We start from the raw sequence: 17,364 nt of genomic DNA, 5'->3' as shown, positions 1-17,364 counted from the left end.
TAGATATTAGTTATATATCATGTGTACATATATAGTCATAAAAGGTCCTTCCAGTTCATCCCATGCCCTTTGGTAGCAAGGGTATACATCCATGTCCATACGTACCAGTTAGATTACTAATAAACTACCATATGGGTAGTTTAGGAAGATACTAGAACAATTACTAGAACACGATATCATACAATGAGTCAGTTCATTCACGAGTCAATACTTTCTAGAACATTACAGTACATTACATATACAACTATACTAGGATGATTACATTACTATACTTGCTAGGTAAAGAGCACGTACATTACAGTTAGAACAGTTCATTACGTTACTATACTTGCTAGGTAGAGAGCACGTACATTACAGCTAGAACAGTTCATTACAGTACATATACAAGAATACGATAATTATTGTGATTTAAATCGGAGCATGACTTAAATGTCATGACTCGAGTTGTAGCCATAGTCTCTTGTAGGGAGAGCGTGAGTTTGCGTATAGAACTATACTGGATTGACAATCCTACACCTTGCTGCTAGCTACAGCCGGACCTGCAGGTCTGCGGGTGCCAAATGTCATTCCGTTATTACGACCATTCGTATGTCGTTGTTATCAGTCGATAGTATGGTGCAATTTATCACATAATGCCTTAATATAAATCCGGTTTAAGGTAATTAGTACAACAGTAACTCTTATAGCGCTACGTTTTAGTACTACATTAATTTTCCCTATACATATATTTAGTGATCTTTTCACTTAAACTATAAATGTAAAAACTATATTTTGTTAATAATAGTTACACTTGGGAAAATTACACACTCTTACAAGAAACGAACATTGAGAACAGTTAGGTCTTGGTAGAAGACTACCTTCAGAACAGTTAGGTCTTGGTAGAAGACACCTTCATATACTAGTAGGAATCATAGGGATTCTAGAGTTTTCAAACACTTACAGTTCATATACACTTACAAATTCTTACATACAAATACTTACATACAAATTAAGACACTAAATACTTATGATCTCACCAGCTTCAAAGCTGATACTCGCTTTCAAAATTACTTGTATCCTCAAGTCATCATAGACAGGTATCGATGCAAGGAGAAAGGAAGATGGAGCTTGTTCAAGACTTATCTTTCATTTTGATTTATGCTTTACTGTTTATCAAAATTTAACAGAACAACATTGTATAATAATTATATTATTAATGCAATGGATGATGTTGTTGCTTGTTTACTACTTTACATTGTTGTTGATATTATACATGACGTCCTCCGCCCCAGAACGTTTCCGCCGTTCTTGGTTTTGGGGGTGTGACAACGGGGCACAACTGGTACTATCGCCACCTACAACCCTCCACCAAGTGAAAAACAACAGCAATCACCGTAGACGTCGCCATCCAGTGAACTGTGTTTCAAACGCAACACTACACTGAACACAACAAGGTTGGGCTGCCAATAGCCAATTATAGGCCTTATTGTGGGTCGCTTAGTCTCCGTTCTATCTCATGTACATTTCTTGAGCTGTCAAAAACAACCCCAACCTCCCCACTACCTAACCTTCCAATCACATTCGGCCTAATAGTGGCATCTTACTTGTGAATCGATCGACCATACTACTTTACATCGACCATCTATGTTGGTTACGTCTTCGATCACTGCCCAAACAACCTCACACTCATCATTGATGTTGGCTACATCTTCGATCATAAACCATGATCTCATCACATGCAAACTCGTGCCAAACATGGCATTCCCAAAACCATGCATTGTCTTAATCTCAACATCATCATCATCATCGCCCCCCCTCTCTCTCTTGTATTCCTCGATCGTATATATACAAGTAATCAAAAGGACCCATATTGGCAAAAGCCATGGATGAAGAGTTCATATCCTTATCTCCAATGACACTTGGGTTCTTGTACCGAGACCCATTGGGGTAAATATTATTCGATCGATGTGGCTCTTTAAACGCAAACTAATGCTTATGGTAATTTAACTTGCTACAAAACATAACTTCTTGTAAAATGGAAAAAGCTAACACATCGGTATTGATTGTGATGAGACTTTTCAGCTTGGTTGTCAAACTAGAAACTATACCCTCGGCCATCAACCTAGAAACTATACACCATTCGCCACGATTCGTGACATTCAGTTCAAATATCATGTATGTAACATGGGACGGTCTTTATATGGCCTCAAGCACGCGCCTAAAACATGGTTTTAATGCTTTGCCACACTTTTCGTGAGTAGTGTTTTTCCATAGCCTCTCAGACTCATGTCTTTTTGTACTACTGGGTACTTGTTACCGCACGTCAATGATATTATCCTTACAACATCCTCCACCACAATTTTTCACCAGGTCATTGCCTCACTTGCCAGAGAGTTCTCCATGATTAGCTTTGGTGCTTTAAACTACTTTATTGGGATTTCTGCTATTCGTTTAACTACAACCTTATTTATGAGCCAATCTTAATATACTACTGATATCCTTGAGCGTGTTGGTATGCTTAACTGCAAACCATGTTGAACCCCTACGGATACATAATCTAAACTAGACAGATTCTGTCCCTCGACAGATGATCCCACTAAGTAATCCAACTATTTTTGCTTAGTTGGTTTTGATGACTATGTGTGGGTATTGTTGTATATATATGTGAAAAAAAGAGAAACTTATTGATAATTTTGTTTTACCACACACATTCTATCTCTTTTGGTCTTTCCAAAACAATCAATTTCCAAAAAAAATATATTATTTAAACTCTAAAGTTAAAACTAGGCCTGTCAAATCGGGCCGTCATGTCGTGTTTTTGTTTGACACGACACGACACGACAATATTTTTTGTAACACGAACATGACACGACACGATGCCATGTTTTTTTTCACTAACACGAAAACGAACAAATTAAAAAACGACAACACGACACGACACGACAAAGATAATATTACATAACTGTTATTTTTATTTAATTCATATTTAATCATATATAACATGATAAAAACGACAAACACGAAAAACACGACAAAAACATGCTCAATCGTGTCAATTTCGTGTGGATTTGTAAACACGAACACGACATCGTGTTTTTTATATTTGACACGAACACAACACGAAAATGAATTCGAATTTTGATTTTGTCCCAATTTCATTTCGTTTCGTGTATTTTTATTTTGCCGTGTCAAATCGGGCCGTCATGTCGTGTTTTTGTCTGACACGACACGACACGAAAATGTTTTTTGTAACACGAACACGACACGACACGATGTCGTGTTTTTTTTCACTAACACGAAAACGAACAAATTAAAAAACGACAACTCGACACGACACGACAAAGATAATATTACATAACTGTTATTTTTATTTAATTCATATTTAATCATATATAACACGATAAAAACGACAAACACGAAAAACACGACAAACACATGCTCAATCGTGTCAATTTCGTGTGGATTTGTAAACACGAACACGACATCGTGTTTTTTATATTTGACACGAACACAACACGAAAATGAATTCGAATTTTAATTTTGTCCCAATTTCATTTCGTTTCGTGTATTTTTATTTTGCCGTGTCAAATCGGGCCGTCATGTCGTGTTTTTGTCTGACACGACACGACACGACAATGTTTTTTGTAACACGAACACGACACGACACGATGTCGTGTTTTTTTTCACTAACACGAAAACGAACAAATTAAAAAACGACAACTCGACACGACACGACAAAGATAATATTACATAACTGTTATTTTTATTTAATTCATATTTAATCATATATAACACGATAAAAACGACAAACACGAAAAACACGACAAACACATGCTCAATCGTGTCAATTTCGTGTGGATTTGTAAACACGAACACGACATCGTGTTTTTTATATTTGACACGAACACAACACGAAAATGAATTCGAATTTTGATTTTATCCCAATTTCTTTTCGTTTCGTGTATTTTTATTTTGCCGGGTCATAAGTTGAAACCCCTAAGTAAAACCGACAAAACATAGTTATCAAATGATCAATGCCCAATTGCCCACGGACAATTATGCGTGTGCAGAGAATCAAATACTTGTACCGTACAACCTCCTTAAGCATCCGGGAGTAGTCTTCCACTACAGACATGGGATGACCCGGATGTTGAAATTTCATGGGTAAAGTAATGCAAGAAGGTTCGACTACCCAGACGAACAGAGAAGAATTAAGTCAGAATTCTTGATCCCTCTTGCGATCAGAGATCGAAGGCTTCAGTCCCATTTCTAGTCTGAAGCTTTTGATCCACAAAAAAGCAGCCCTACGGACGAAAAAAGAAAAAGAAAAATGGCGAGATGGTCTTGCGATTTCAGATACCTTCTCATCCTCGTTGTAATCGGATTCATATATACCCAGGTTCGACGTAATTTGAACACATTTTTTAGGCAAATCGATTGAATTCCAGCCATCTAGGTCTAATTAATCGCTATCCTATGTTATGCATCTTTCCCGTTTAATTCCTGATTGGTGTGTAACTATTTAACTTTGGCTTATTTTACTTACTTTTTCTGTTTTTCATCAGGTGAAGCTTTTTGCCACACAATCTGAGTACGCCGAGGCACTTGAAACTGCAGTACGTATATTGCCCTTACATAGCGTATATTTGTTCTATTTTCCTAGTTATATATTCTCTATTGCTTGAAAATATCAACATTTTTGAGCTATGTAGTTGATAATTTATTCATCTAACTATGTAATCATATTGATCTACTCAATTTCATCCTTCGTATCTGTTTTACCCTAGAAAACTTATTAGTTGTTGACTTGTTTCTTGGCACTATTGATTTTGTGTGCTGTCTATCCTAAAAATTTCTATTGAACAAGTATTTAGTGAACATCTGGATCATAACAGGTGGAAGCAGAAAATCATTGCAGGAATCAGATGCGGTTACTAATTGATCAGATAAGCATGAATCAGGAAAATATTGTGGTTTTGGAAGGTAACTGATCTCATTTGATAAAATGAATCCTGTTGTTTCTAACTATTTTTTCCATTATGATGTCATGTTTGTTTTTGATTCTTTCATCAGGAAGAGACTCTTTTCTTTAATAGTTTAATTTGACATTCTACATCTACTATTGTTTCAGAAAAAGTAAAACGTCAAGAACAGGAGTGTGAACATCTGAGGGCAGTTGTTCAAGATCTTGAAAGTAAGCTTATTCCATGGATAACTTAGTAGAAATACCAGATTTATCTTTATGGATGAAAACGTGTTACCAGTCTGATCTTATACTTATCAATTTCCAGAAAAAGGTGTCAGAAGTTTAACACGGGAAGAACAGGTTTGTATAAGAATAATAAAACCAACTTTATAATCTAATCTCCTGTCTATCAATTTTTATTTATAATAAAGTATGTAAATCATCATTCCAGGCACCAGTGGCAGCTGTTGTAATTATGGCATGCAATCGTGCTGATTATCTAGAAAGAACTATCAAATCTATCTTAAAGTACGTTTTTCTTCCATAAATGTTTTCTTATCTTAAATTTTTCCATAACTCAATTAAGCTTCTGTCGACTAATTCTTCAACCATTCTTCATGATTATCAGATATCATAGTTTAGTCGCATCAAAGTTTCCTATTTTCGTATCCCAGGTACGCATAATTTTTATAATTTTCTTGATCTTTAAAGGAAAATTGCTAGAAATAGCAATGTACTTTACTCTTTTTACCAATATACGTTTTATTTACTTTTTAGTCATAATAGAAATGTAGTTACATTTCTTTACCCATAAAAGCAGCTTACTTACATTTTTATACTGATAAGGGAAATTTGTTACTCATAACACATAATAGCAACATATGAACAATTTTGTGCTCATAATAGCAGCATACTTACATTTTTTAACCAATATTGGCCATATTTAAGAGATAAAGTACATTTGCTAATATTGGTAGCAAAATGTAAGTATATGTTGCTATTATAGAGTTCATAGCCCATAGTATGTTGTTATTTTTCTACAATTTTCATATCTTTAAATATTATAATTTTCAGGATGGGTCAAATTCTGATGTTAGAGCAAAGGCACTCAGTTATGATCAACTGACCTACATGCAGGTAATGTCATCATATATGTTAATATGTTATTGCTTGAGCAATGAATGATAATATGTTTCAGTTTTGACTTTTGATCTTCATGTCAAAGCTTCATGTCGATTTTGGTCCCTTAAGACTTGAAATAAGAACCAAAAATGAAAAAATATTTTGATATTGGACTACTTATGTGCTCCATTATATTGAATTGAAGTCTATCTGTGATATGTTACAGCACTTGGATTATGAACCTGTACATACTGAAAGGCCTGGGGAGTTAATTGCATATTACAAGATCGCACGTAAGCCATAAATTAAATTTATAAGTTTCATTTGAACTTTTCTTTATGCATTTCCACTGTATATTCAGGTCATTACAAGTGGGCAATGGATCAACTGTTTTACAAACATAAGTTTAATCGTGTCATCATACTTGAAGGTATGAATTTTGAAGCATATCACTTTTGTTTTTGTTATTAGAATTAGAAAGAACATTATGAGTTTAGACATTCATGGGATGCAGACGATATGGAGATTGCTCCTGATTTTTTTGATTACTTTGAGGCTGGAGCTGGGCTCCTGGATAAAGATAAGTAAGTGGCTGTTTTTTTTATAAATACTATGTCCGTATTGTTAATGAAGGGTAAAATGGTCATTTAGTTTCGTTCAAACGGTTTATCCTGCTGAAAAAATAAAGAAATTTGTGTACACAACACTTTATCGAGACAGACATCATTACTTATTCAGTCACTTTATAGGTCAATCATGGCTATCTCCTCATGGAATGACAACGGGCAAAAGCAATTTGTGCATGATCCTTGTAAGTCTAATCTTCTTTTTTCTTTATTATTATTATTATTATTATTATTTTTCAATTATCAAAATAGAAAACCATTTTGTATTTAATCTTGTTAAATAATACAATTTGCAGATATGTTATATCGGTCAGATTTTTTCCCTGGTCTTGGATGGATGCTAGCTAAACCTACATGGGATGAACTTTCTCCAAAATGGCCAAAAGCATATCCTACTTTCTGAAAAAATTGTTTTTTGTGGTTAAAACTTTTAAAGATAATTTTCTTTGACAAAATATTACTTACTGGGATGACTGGCTAAGATTACAAGAAAATCACAAAGGGAGACAATTCATTCGTCCAGAAGTATGCAGGACTTACAATTTTGGGGAGCATGTAGGTATCTTCTATATTAACTTTTCATTTCATCTTTTGTTTAGTCATACATAAAAATGATAGAATACATTGATTACTTACTTGTTTCTATATGTTTTCAGGGTTCTAGTTTGGGACAGTTCTTCCAACAATATCTTAAACCTATTAAGCTCAATGATGTTAAAGTTGATTGGAAATCGATGAACTTAAGCTACCTAATGGAGGTAAGCATTTCAATTAAAACTAATTTAATGAGTCAACAGGTAATTAACTAACCATTTTCATTGTTTTTGTAGGATAAATTTGTGAAGCATTTTGCAGACATGGTGAAAAATGCAAAACTTCTTTATGGAAGTGATCTTGTTTTGAAGACAAATAATGTAGATGGAGATGTGCGTATAAAATATAAAGATCAATCACATTTTGAAAACATCGCTCAACAATTTGGCATTTTTGAGGAGTGGAAGGTATAAAAAAAATCAGATAAAGGACAATATAGTCATTTTACTTGGAACAATGACAAAAAATGTTACAAAAATGAAAAACCTCCAATAAGAACTAAATTTGCAAAAAAGATACTTTGGGGGATCAAAAGTATAAAAAGAGATAAACTCAGGGACCAAAATTGCAATTTATTCAAATAATAACTTATGTTATTTTTTTACTTTATTCAGGATGGCATACCAAGAACAGCGTATAAAGGAGTTGTTGTTTTTCGGCACCAAACATTAAAGCGAGTATTTCTTGTGGGGCCAGATTCCCTTCATCAATTAGGGATCCAAAATCTTGTTTGAATCAAATCTTCTCTCAAAGTCAAAGGTACACAAAAAATATTTTTTAGCACGAAATTGTTGTTCTTGATTACTATATATAGAAAGATGTATCAGTAAATATTAGAACACTTGAGGTAACATTTTGATGAAAAGAGAAGTTTCCAGATTTAACTAAGGAATAGAAAGATGGCCTTGTGCAACAAGAGACGTGATACAATCATCAAACATTTCTTGAATCGACTTGAACTTAAACCCTAAGCTGGTTATCTTTGTCGTGTTAAACTCATAATATGGTCGATCATGCTGCTCAAACCTGCAAATTAGCTTTCAATTAATTATAGTAAGTAAAGTTATAGCAAATCAATTTTCATTTTTTTTTCAATACCGTTTTGGAATTGGTAGTGTTGGATAACGTGATGACAGAATGGAAACAAGTTCATCATTGTCGATTACAGTTGAGCTGCATAAATATCGTCCTTGAGCTTTTTCATGTTCATAAACTAGAATATGACAAAGAGCAACATCATCTATATGAACATATCCCATCCTCCCATGCCATTTAAACCTCTCTGTTTCCCCTGTTCATCCAAAATCCAAATATGTCTTTAGGAATAAAATAAAACACATGGTTATGGTTTTAGTAGTTAGGATTATTAGAGAAGAGAAGTTTCCTTTAAGCAATCCGAGGATATCTGATGCTGTAGAACATAAAGTAGGAGGTAAACTTGGTCCAACAAGAAACGAGGGAAGAAGAGTCACGAGATTGATCCCGTTTTCATTGCAAAACTCCCACGCTGCTTTTTCCGCCATGGTTTTCGAAAGTACATACCAGATCTGATACTTCTCACAGATTTCAACGGAACTCCAAGAGGACTCATCCACGGGTTTTTCAGGGTCAAATTTGTCTTTTACTCTTACTGTAGAAGACGAAGAGGTGAACACGACTCGTCTCAGTGACGGATTTTTCTTACATGAACGTAAGACGTTCAGTGTCCCATCAACAGCCGGCTTTAAAATCTCCTCCTGAAAAACAACATTCAAATTGAAGAAGCAAAACACTTCATCATGATTAAAATTTAAAACTAAAAGCAGAAGCATACGTATGTAACATACCCTAGGGTTTGTAATATGCCCGAGAACAGGGGAAGCCGTGTGGAAGACGCCTTCACATCCCATGATTGCATCATCGAAGCTTCCTTCTTCTGTTAGCTCCGCCTTCACTAAGTGGAGTCTCTCCTTTGCTCCTTCAAGGTTCCATAGGTGAGCTAGTTTTGCTTCATTTGCTGCGAATTTAATTTAAATTAAAAAAAAGAAAAAAGAAAAAAAAGGTTAGTAGGATGTTATATAAGGAGGAAGAGATTGAAGATGGTGAGACACAGACCGGGGTCTCTAACAGTGCCAACAACATGATAACCGGATAAGAGGAGTCGCTTGATGAGCCAGGAAGCTAGGAAACCGGATGCACCGGTTACACAGACCTTGTGATGAGTCATTACTTTTTTTTGTAGGCATAATGCTTTGATATTTTGAAATATATTGTGTGTGTCTCAAACGTTTTCAGAAGATGGTATGGAGAAGGTATGTCACGTAATGCTTGTGAGGTTTAGTTTTCTTTGAGATAGGACAAATGTTGGTTTCAAAGCATGAAATGCAATGCTGCAATGCAAATCAGTTGACTGACAATAGAAAAAACAAAATACAAGTTCTTTTACCTTTGATAGAAGAAACTAAACGTCAGGAGAAATTAAATATCTTTCTACTTTTTCTTTCTAATTATCTTTGTACTCATGTGAAATGGTGACAGATATCATATTTGGATAAAATTGATAATATTTTAAGCCACGTGTCATCATTTTATACGGGTAGGAAGATAATCATTTTACACGGGTAGGAAGATAAGTAGGATGATATTTAATTTCTCAAAGGTTTGTTATGTTATTCTGATGCAAAATAAAAGGTTGGTTAATTTAATCCTAAAAAAAGGTTGGCTCGTTTAGCATTTTGGTTATTTGGTTAACGTTAGAAAAGTTGTTGACCTATTTTTTGAAACAATTTTCTCTGTGAATAACACCGCAAAGATTGGGAAAACTTGTTGATCATTTCGACTTATCTTTATGTATTTTGTTTCCCATTGTATATACATGTAGCATTGTATATACATATAGTATGCTTTAGGTCTTTCATAAAGAAACACTTATCTAGCAAAGTCTGGATATTCTCATTTTCATGAGTAATATGTCATAAACATACAAGATTATAAAAATGCTAATGCAACTATTAACTTTTGATATACACATGGATCATCTTAGTTCTTGAGAAAGCTAAACTCTTATTTTCTCATAAAATCGAACATACCAACTCCAGGGGCGGTTTTCATTAGGTGTCCGGGGTTGCACCGACAACACATGTTTTTCCTGTATGCAGTGGAAAATTTTCGATTTTCTTTTATATATATATATATATATATATATATATATATATATATATATATATATATATATTCATTTGAAGTTCAACATAGACCATTTACATTTGTTATTCCATGTCAAACCTTACATAGTGGAAATGAAAAGAAAAAAGAGAAGCAACACGTATTTTACACAAAATTACATGCATAAATAAAAGACTTTCACATAGACAAATATGTCTTCATTAGAAAACATATACAGGGCACTCTCTTAGTACTATAAGATTAGACTATGTAATATAACATTTGTTTTGTTAGTAGATGGTCTAATTTACACTGGTTTGGTTTAACAAAATCCTCCATTCATTTCACTTATGGCAAGTACTTTATCACTCTCATCTCCAAATTTCACAAAGTAATAGCCTTTGATCTAATCCACCATTCTATAAGAAAGAAAAGTGAAAAAACAGTTTTTGACCATGTTAGAATATGATTTTTTTGATAAACCCAAATCAGAAAAAGAAAATCTTGTAATTTTATCATTATTAAAAGGTATTTAAGACATTTGGCTAATGATGTGATTTACCTGTTGCTATCATTGGATCTACAATAAAGAAGGTAAACCTGCATAAGGAACATGAAGAAGGGTCAAACATGAAACTTTTTTGAGTTAAATTAACAAACAATGCAATGATAATATGTTTTTTTTTGTTTTTTTTATAAAATATATTTCATACGAGGGCATGTAAACATGAGGATATTGTTTAATAAATGATTTTATACTAAATATTTTACCACTTTGATATGTTGGTTGTCAACTCCACGGTCCTTAATCAGATCTATGGCTGCAATTATCGTGTCACTTGAAGAGTGGACAAAATGAAATTAATTTAAAGAGTAGACTTTGATATACAAAAAATAAATTTACTACATTAATGATTAAATCAAGAAATTGCAATGTATGTTAAAATATTTGTAAGTAAAAGTAAGATGCTTGTGTTAGCATTTGCAATAGCCTGATCAAACAAAGGAAATGTATAATTATATCAATATTGTTGATCTAAATAAAAATACAGCAGTGCGTGCTATTGAGCCCTTGAAAAGAATAATATCAACATATGTCAGATTTTGTAACCATCCAAGGTTTAGTATAAAAGAACTTCTCCAGAAAAAAATCGAAATACTTTATCGCTTTGCGATTAAGTTAATATGAAGCTCATTAGCTTGCTTTTATTATAGCGATTTGGAACTATTAAAAGTACATTGATTTATTAAGAAAACCAGCCACACATAAGTGAGAAAATGCTCCTGATTAATTTTTATAGCAAAAGTGCAACAGATTACAAACATACCCTTTACTTATCCTGGCAGTAGATTTAAGAGCACGTCATGTTGTTAGGGCAGCAAAAGGAATTGCATTTGCATCCTGGATGATCATGAAAGCAACATATGGATTTGATGTAGTTGGTATATATATATATATATATATATATATATATATATATATATATATATATATATATATATATATATATATATATATATATATATATATATATATGAAGAAAATGAACAAGAAAAGAGAAGTTAATAATGTTAAGAAACCATAACACAATACCACGTGTGAGAATGTTGATGGTTTTCGGGTAAGTTGATCTTTTGCAAGAATGGAATAATCAGTGTAAGTACCTCTCGTAGCTGTTGGATGAAGTGCCCCAAAAATTTATTGCCCAACATTAAGAGTTTGTACAGATTGTCCAATTGCTGCAATTTCACCACTAACATCATGGGCCAAAATCAGGGGAAAGAGGGACTCAGATAGAGAACGACCATAGCCTGCTCGCATCTGAAAGAGGAAATGGAACATGTATAATTGAACAAATTTCAATGAGAAAATTCCAAATCAAACCAAAAGGTACATGGATGATATAATAAATAAGCTTAAACAGATGCAAAAGTATAAGAGGACACGAGGAGATAACAAATGCATTCACTAATCAGAGTCTGAATTCAACTATATTGCAATATTCATTTATAGGGGAAAATGAAACTAAATTTACATTCACTCATCTTCAATACCTCTTTCAAATCAAAACATAAAATTTAAAAAAAAAAAAAAAAAAAAAAAAAAAAAAAAAAAAAAACACATTACATATCTAATTGAAAACGACTTCAAAAGAAACAATCATCTTTATATACATTCAACATTAACTTTTAAGGCAAAAAAAAAATCAGTTAAGGAATGTATTACCTTTCACTGCCGATGGTAGTGACAATGATGAATCGAGGGGATGTGGAGCGACATTGGCGGTTCTAATTAGGGGTTTTCTTCCCGTTTGAGGAAAAATGTGAGTCTAGAGGGACATAGCTTGATTTAATATCTAAAACCTTAATGTTTAAGGTGATTTAATTTATGAAACGGAAATGTAATATCAATGATTATTTGTAAGCATAAGTTGATTGTATATGATGCAGTAGTTATAATACCTTTTAAAAATTTCAAAAATATCAAATATGCTTTATATATATATATATATATATATATATATATATATATATATATATATGGGTAAAGTGAATATACCTAACAACCTTATATAAGCTTAGGTACCTAACTCCATAATACTACATCGGTTTGTATCATATTTACATTGTAATTGTCTAAGTTTCTTAAACTTCAACCTCATAACTTGATTACTTCCAAAATCTTTGGACTTTCACCAATATCTTTCTTTTACATCACGTTTTTCTATCGAATACCACCGGATGGGCTTCATATCCTACCGCTACAAATGAAAGGATGTAGGAGAAATATAATAATGAATTTCCAAATTTTTTTGAAGTAAATCAATTTTAGGGATGAAGTTTAAGAAATTTGGATGATTGCAATGAAAATTTAATGCAAAATGACGTAGTTTGATGAAGTTAGGTACCTAAGCTTATATAAGATTGTTAGGTATATTCACTTTACCCTATATATATATATATATATATATATATATATATATATATATATATATATATATATATATATATATATATATATATATATATATATATATATATATATATATATATAAACTTTGAAGCTCCCTTATTAACAATGATTTGATCTTATTGGACCACTTTTATTTTCTTTTTTTGGTTAATGCCTGGATTAATTTCTTGGACACGTGTTACAAAAAGTTTTTAATGATACTTGTTTGCCTCTCTATCCAATGGGAGTGTTCCACCATGTGCGGTCCCTTTACTCAAGCAGGGTTACTTTAGGGTGGTGGTATACTATCTCTTTTCTATCTTTTTTTTTTTCTAGATGTTTCCACCAATTTGCCTTCTGTTTTTTTCATTACTTTGGCTAGACATGTTTCCAGTTTTCTCTTTAGTGGCCTGGTTTTTCTATTTCTCGGCTGGGTACAAGCCGATGTTGGCTGATTTCATTGCATGCTTTCCATGTATTTCACTGTTCTTCGTTTAAGTATAGTTTCTATTTGAGGTTTATTGCGATTTTAATATGATCTGGTAATTTTTTTTTCTGATGTTCATTAATATAAAAACATACATATATGAGACAATTACATCACATTCACAACAAAATTTTTGTAACCTCTTACCCTATCTAACTTATATTAGATGATATTAAAATCTAACAGAAAAAACGATATTATATCACTAATAATAATAATAATAATATATTTTTATGTAATGTGATCAATTGTTACCTTCTTCTTAATCTCAATGATCATATATAAGGCTCCAGTCAACTGCAAGATGAGCTTGAAATAGGTGAAGTTCGACGTGATTGTGAACAACGTAGAAACAATGCCAATTAAGTCGCTCGTAGTTTGTCATCCATAACACATCATCATAAATATGTTTGTGTGTGTATATATATATATATATATATATATATATATATATATATATATATATATATATATATATATATATGTTCAAGTTCATTTGAGACCATATTAGTTTTGTGAGACTATGAGACACATTCTAAAAATAATTTTAAAATGCAAAATAAAAGGAAAAAATCCGACAATTATTTTTTTAATTATTATCTTCGTTACTTTTTTTACCCAAAAAAAAATTACAATTTTTTTGAAAAATACGTGAAATATTTCAATTGAATATTACACTGCAAATATTCTAATATGATTTTTAGAATGTTAGAATATTCTACTAGATTTGTCATATATGTAAAATATTCTAATATTTTATTAGAATATGTAAAAAAACGGTAGTTTTATTTTTATTTTTTTTGCATTTTTTTTTGGAAAATATAAATGACGAAAATAATATTTGAAATTTTTGTTTTCGAAAATTTTCAATTATTTTGTATTTTTTTTATCTACAAAATGAGTGGCTAAGATTGTCTCTTACGGTTTCACAAAATTAGGTTATCTCACATGAACCTAAGCGCGTATGTGTGTGTGTATATATATATATATATATATATATATATATATATATATATATATATATATATATATATACATACTAGCCGTTTACCCGTGCCAAGCGACGGGTGTGACAATGGTGGTTGAATGCTGAAAGATGAATTAAACCCTAGAAATGGAAACGTCAGCGATATATATCCAAGATTTGTGAACAAAAATTGCGAGATTTGGGGAAATACGGAGATAAGGAATGAATCGGGTCAAAATAGCCTAAGAATAGGGGATAAGAGATTTGATCTTTTCAACTGTTGACCATATGTATTCTATTCTTTTTGTAATGTATAAATTGATTGCATTCTATGTTTGTACGACTTAAAATTCAACATTTGATCAAAAATGCTTTATAAGGTAATTAAGATATATATATATATATATATATATATATATATATATATATATATATATATATATATATTCAATATCAACCATAAGTTCAATATCAATCGAAAACCTAAAATTAATCTTTTACAAACAAAGAATAATGTAACTGGAAACCAAAAATTTACGTTTATATTGAGATAACCCAAACTATAACATCATACGCAACAGTTTTAATTAATTTAATTATTAGTTATTAATGATTAATGAATTGACTTGAGGTACATTTTATCTCAAAGTAGCCTGATAAAGACATTTATTAACTAAAATCAAATAAAATATATTAAATTATAAAAAAAATGTTATTCAAAATATATATTAATACAGTTAATCTCTTAAATTATTTGATTAAAAAACTAAACATTAGTATTGTACAGTAATATGATTTTTGTAAGAGAAATTTACAAAAATAGTCATTTACACTAATGACATTACAAAAATAGTAAAAAAAAAATCGAAATTACAAAAATAACCAACGATTTCGCAGATGGAAATGCCCCATCTGCGAAATGAGCTTCTCATCTGCGAAAGTACAAGCAACTAAAGCACAGCTGTGCTTTAGGTGCTTGTACTTTCGCAGGTGGTTTTAATTTTTTTTTTTTTTAATATTTTTGCTGTATATATAGGGGTAATTTCGCAGATGGAATAGGTCCATCTGCGAAATACTCTCACTTTATCTGTGAAATCGTGATATTTTTTGTATTATTATTATTATTATTTTTTTAAGTTTGACTATGAAATGAATTGGTTTGACTACGAAATCATGTTGCTATATAAAAAGTTTTGTAGAAAAAATATCATTTTGGTTGTTATTTGTTTAGGAACTCTCTCTACAATTTGCTCAAAAAATGATTGAATATTTGGTTTGTATGTAACAACCAAAATGATATTTTTTCTACAAAACTTTTTATATAGCAACATTATTTCGTAGTCAAACCAATTCATTTCATAGTCAAACTTAAAAAAAAATAATAATAATAATACAAAAAATACCACGATTTCGCAGATAGAGTGAGTATTTCGCAGATGGACCTATTCCATCTGCGAAATTACCCCTATATATACAACAAAAATATTAAAAAAAAAAAATTAAAACCACCTGCGAAAGTACAAGCACCTAAAGTATATGTTTATAGGTCAAGAGACCTGTAGTATAAAAAATCTTTCTGTTTTTAAAAAATGTAATAAACTATGAAAGTTTATTATTATTTTTATTACTATTATTTAGTAATATTATAGAAGACTAGAGTATAATGAAAACGATAGAAGAAAACTAACCACAAAGTTAGTGTGATGGCGTTATTGAAACTTCGTCATTCACAAACACGTCGATCTTCATTTACTTCTTTTCAATGACTATTGACTACTGCTCTAGTTATACCAAGGAAATTAAGGAGTTTATATTGATAGGGTAATTTGTTGTACTTGGTATTAGACTATTAGTACACATGTACTTCGACCTCCTCTTACGTACAAGTGTACTACAGTGCGTTGGATCTCGCCCAAACAAACAAAGCCAATATGCCTATCAAAATATTTAATAATATCCATACAAGATCAGGATTCAGGATGAGTGAGAACACATGTTTTTGTTTTATTTTGGATATAAAAATGATATCCTCTAAATTTTTATCAATTAAATTATGATGTATTTTCTGTTATCCTTTTTATATATAACTATCACAAGTTAATCATGTGCTATTTAATTGATTTTTATTTATTTATTTTCATAACAAAAATAATAACATCTTAATAAATGTTAGGGAAAAAGTTTAATAAGAAAACCCCATGGCATTATTAAGAAGCATGTTTGAATTGCCTTTTGATTTTGTTCAATACTCAGATATAATCTTTGATGAGTTTGGTCATTTTTACAAACCTATTAATTACCGACTTTGGTTGCATGATTAATATTAGAGAAGCGTTCGGATTTTGTACTTTTTTTAAAATAGTTATTAACTTTTATTCTGATAAAACCATAAAGATCAGATAAACTTATTAAACATGCATGACTATGAAATTTCTAATAAATATATAAGGTAGATGCCCAGAAAGTAGTGAAGAACTGAAGATCCCCACGGCCTGTCACAAAAAATTCAATGCTCAATAAAGAGAT

General features: G+C 31.4%; 2 protein-coding genes and 1 long non-coding RNA gene across 14 annotated transcripts; 1 reads left to right on the top strand and 2 right to left on the bottom strand.

Annotated features, from left to right (window-relative positions):
- The first annotated feature begins 4,081 nt into the window (after positions 1-4,081).
- On the top strand, positions 4,082-8,258 carry CGL1 (alpha-1,3-mannosyl-glycoprotein beta-1,2-N-acetylglucosaminyltransferase). Of its 2 annotated transcripts, XM_079030433.1 has the most exons (17): positions 4,093-4,378; positions 4,545-4,595; positions 4,875-4,962; positions 5,111-5,173; positions 5,271-5,305; positions 5,397-5,473; positions 5,574-5,619; positions 6,020-6,082; positions 6,294-6,360; positions 6,429-6,497; positions 6,582-6,651; positions 6,817-6,878; positions 6,990-7,080; positions 7,155-7,248; positions 7,350-7,451; positions 7,524-7,694; positions 7,902-8,258. In XM_079030433.1, exons 1-17 carry the CDS (start codon positions 4,310-4,312, stop codon positions 8,019-8,021), a joined length of 1,338 nt encoding a protein of 445 aa, XP_078886559.1. In that variant the 5' UTR covers positions 4,093-4,309; the 3' UTR covers positions 8,022-8,258. The 2 variants fall into 2 exon arrangements, 1 of the variants encoding a protein (XP_078886559.1); XR_013702563.1 differs by lacking the exon at positions 7,902-8,258 and having other exon boundaries at positions 4,082-4,378; positions 7,155-7,252; positions 7,524-7,570.
- On the bottom strand, positions 8,172-9,493 carry LOC145092494 (dihydroflavonol 4-reductase-like1). The gene is made up of 4 exons (XM_079030434.1): positions 9,382-9,493; positions 8,674-9,283; positions 8,386-8,580; positions 8,172-8,313 (listed from the first exon to the last, which is right to left on the bottom strand). Exons 1-4 carry the CDS (start codon positions 9,491-9,493, stop codon positions 8,172-8,174), a joined length of 1,059 nt encoding a protein of 352 aa, XP_078886560.1.
- A 1,073-nt stretch (positions 9,494-10,566) lies between these two features.
- Positions 10,567-16,705, bottom strand: LOC145092492 (uncharacterized). 11 transcript variants are annotated; one of them, XR_013702557.1, is made up of 9 exons: positions 16,527-16,705; positions 14,923-14,979; positions 14,127-14,168; positions 12,659-12,761; positions 12,097-12,253; positions 11,760-11,833; positions 11,203-11,269; positions 10,994-11,031; positions 10,567-10,850 (listed from the first exon to the last, which is right to left on the bottom strand). It is a non-coding gene; the product is annotated as an uncharacterized LOC145092492 (long non-coding RNA). The 11 variants fall into 11 exon arrangements; XR_013702558.1 differs by lacking the exon at positions 14,923-14,979 and having other exon boundaries at positions 16,527-16,698; XR_013702560.1 differs by lacking the exon at positions 12,659-12,761 and having other exon boundaries at positions 16,527-16,696.
- Positions 16,706-17,364: the final 659 nt, after the last annotated feature.

Source organism: Lactuca serriola, chromosome 3, assembly GCF_051521515.1.
Source record: "Lactuca serriola cultivar US96UC23 chromosome 3, Lser_US96UC23_V15, whole genome shotgun sequence".
Classification (NCBI taxonomy): Eukaryota; Viridiplantae; Streptophyta; class Magnoliopsida; order Asterales; family Asteraceae; genus Lactuca; species Lactuca serriola.
This window is presented reverse-complemented; position numbering and strand designations above follow the sequence as displayed.

Bases quoted from the DNA above. Each gene is read 5' to 3' on its own strand.
- LOC145092494 (XM_079030434.1), bottom strand. From the start codon at position 9,493: ATGACTCATCACAAGGTCTGTGTAACCGGTGCATCCGGTTTCCTAGCT. The intron at 8,581-8,673 runs AGGAAACTTCTC...TTTTGGATGAAC, and splicing joins GATATCCTCGGATTGCTTAA to AGGGGAAACAGAGAGGTTTA. The intron at 8,314-8,385 runs GTATTGAAAAAA...GCTAATTTGCAG, and splicing joins ACACTACCAATTCCAAAACG to GTTTGAGCAGCATGATCGAC.
- CGL1 (XM_079030433.1), top strand. From the start codon at position 4,310: ATGGCGAGATGGTCTTGCGATTTCAGATACCTTCTCATCCTCGTTGTA. The intron at 5,174-5,270 runs GTAAGCTTATTC...ATCAATTTCCAG, and splicing joins AGTTGTTCAAGATCTTGAAA to AAAAAGGTGTCAGAAGTTTA. The intron at 6,498-6,581 runs GTATGAATTTTG...CATGGGATGCAG, and splicing joins TCGTGTCATCATACTTGAAG to ACGATATGGAGATTGCTCCT.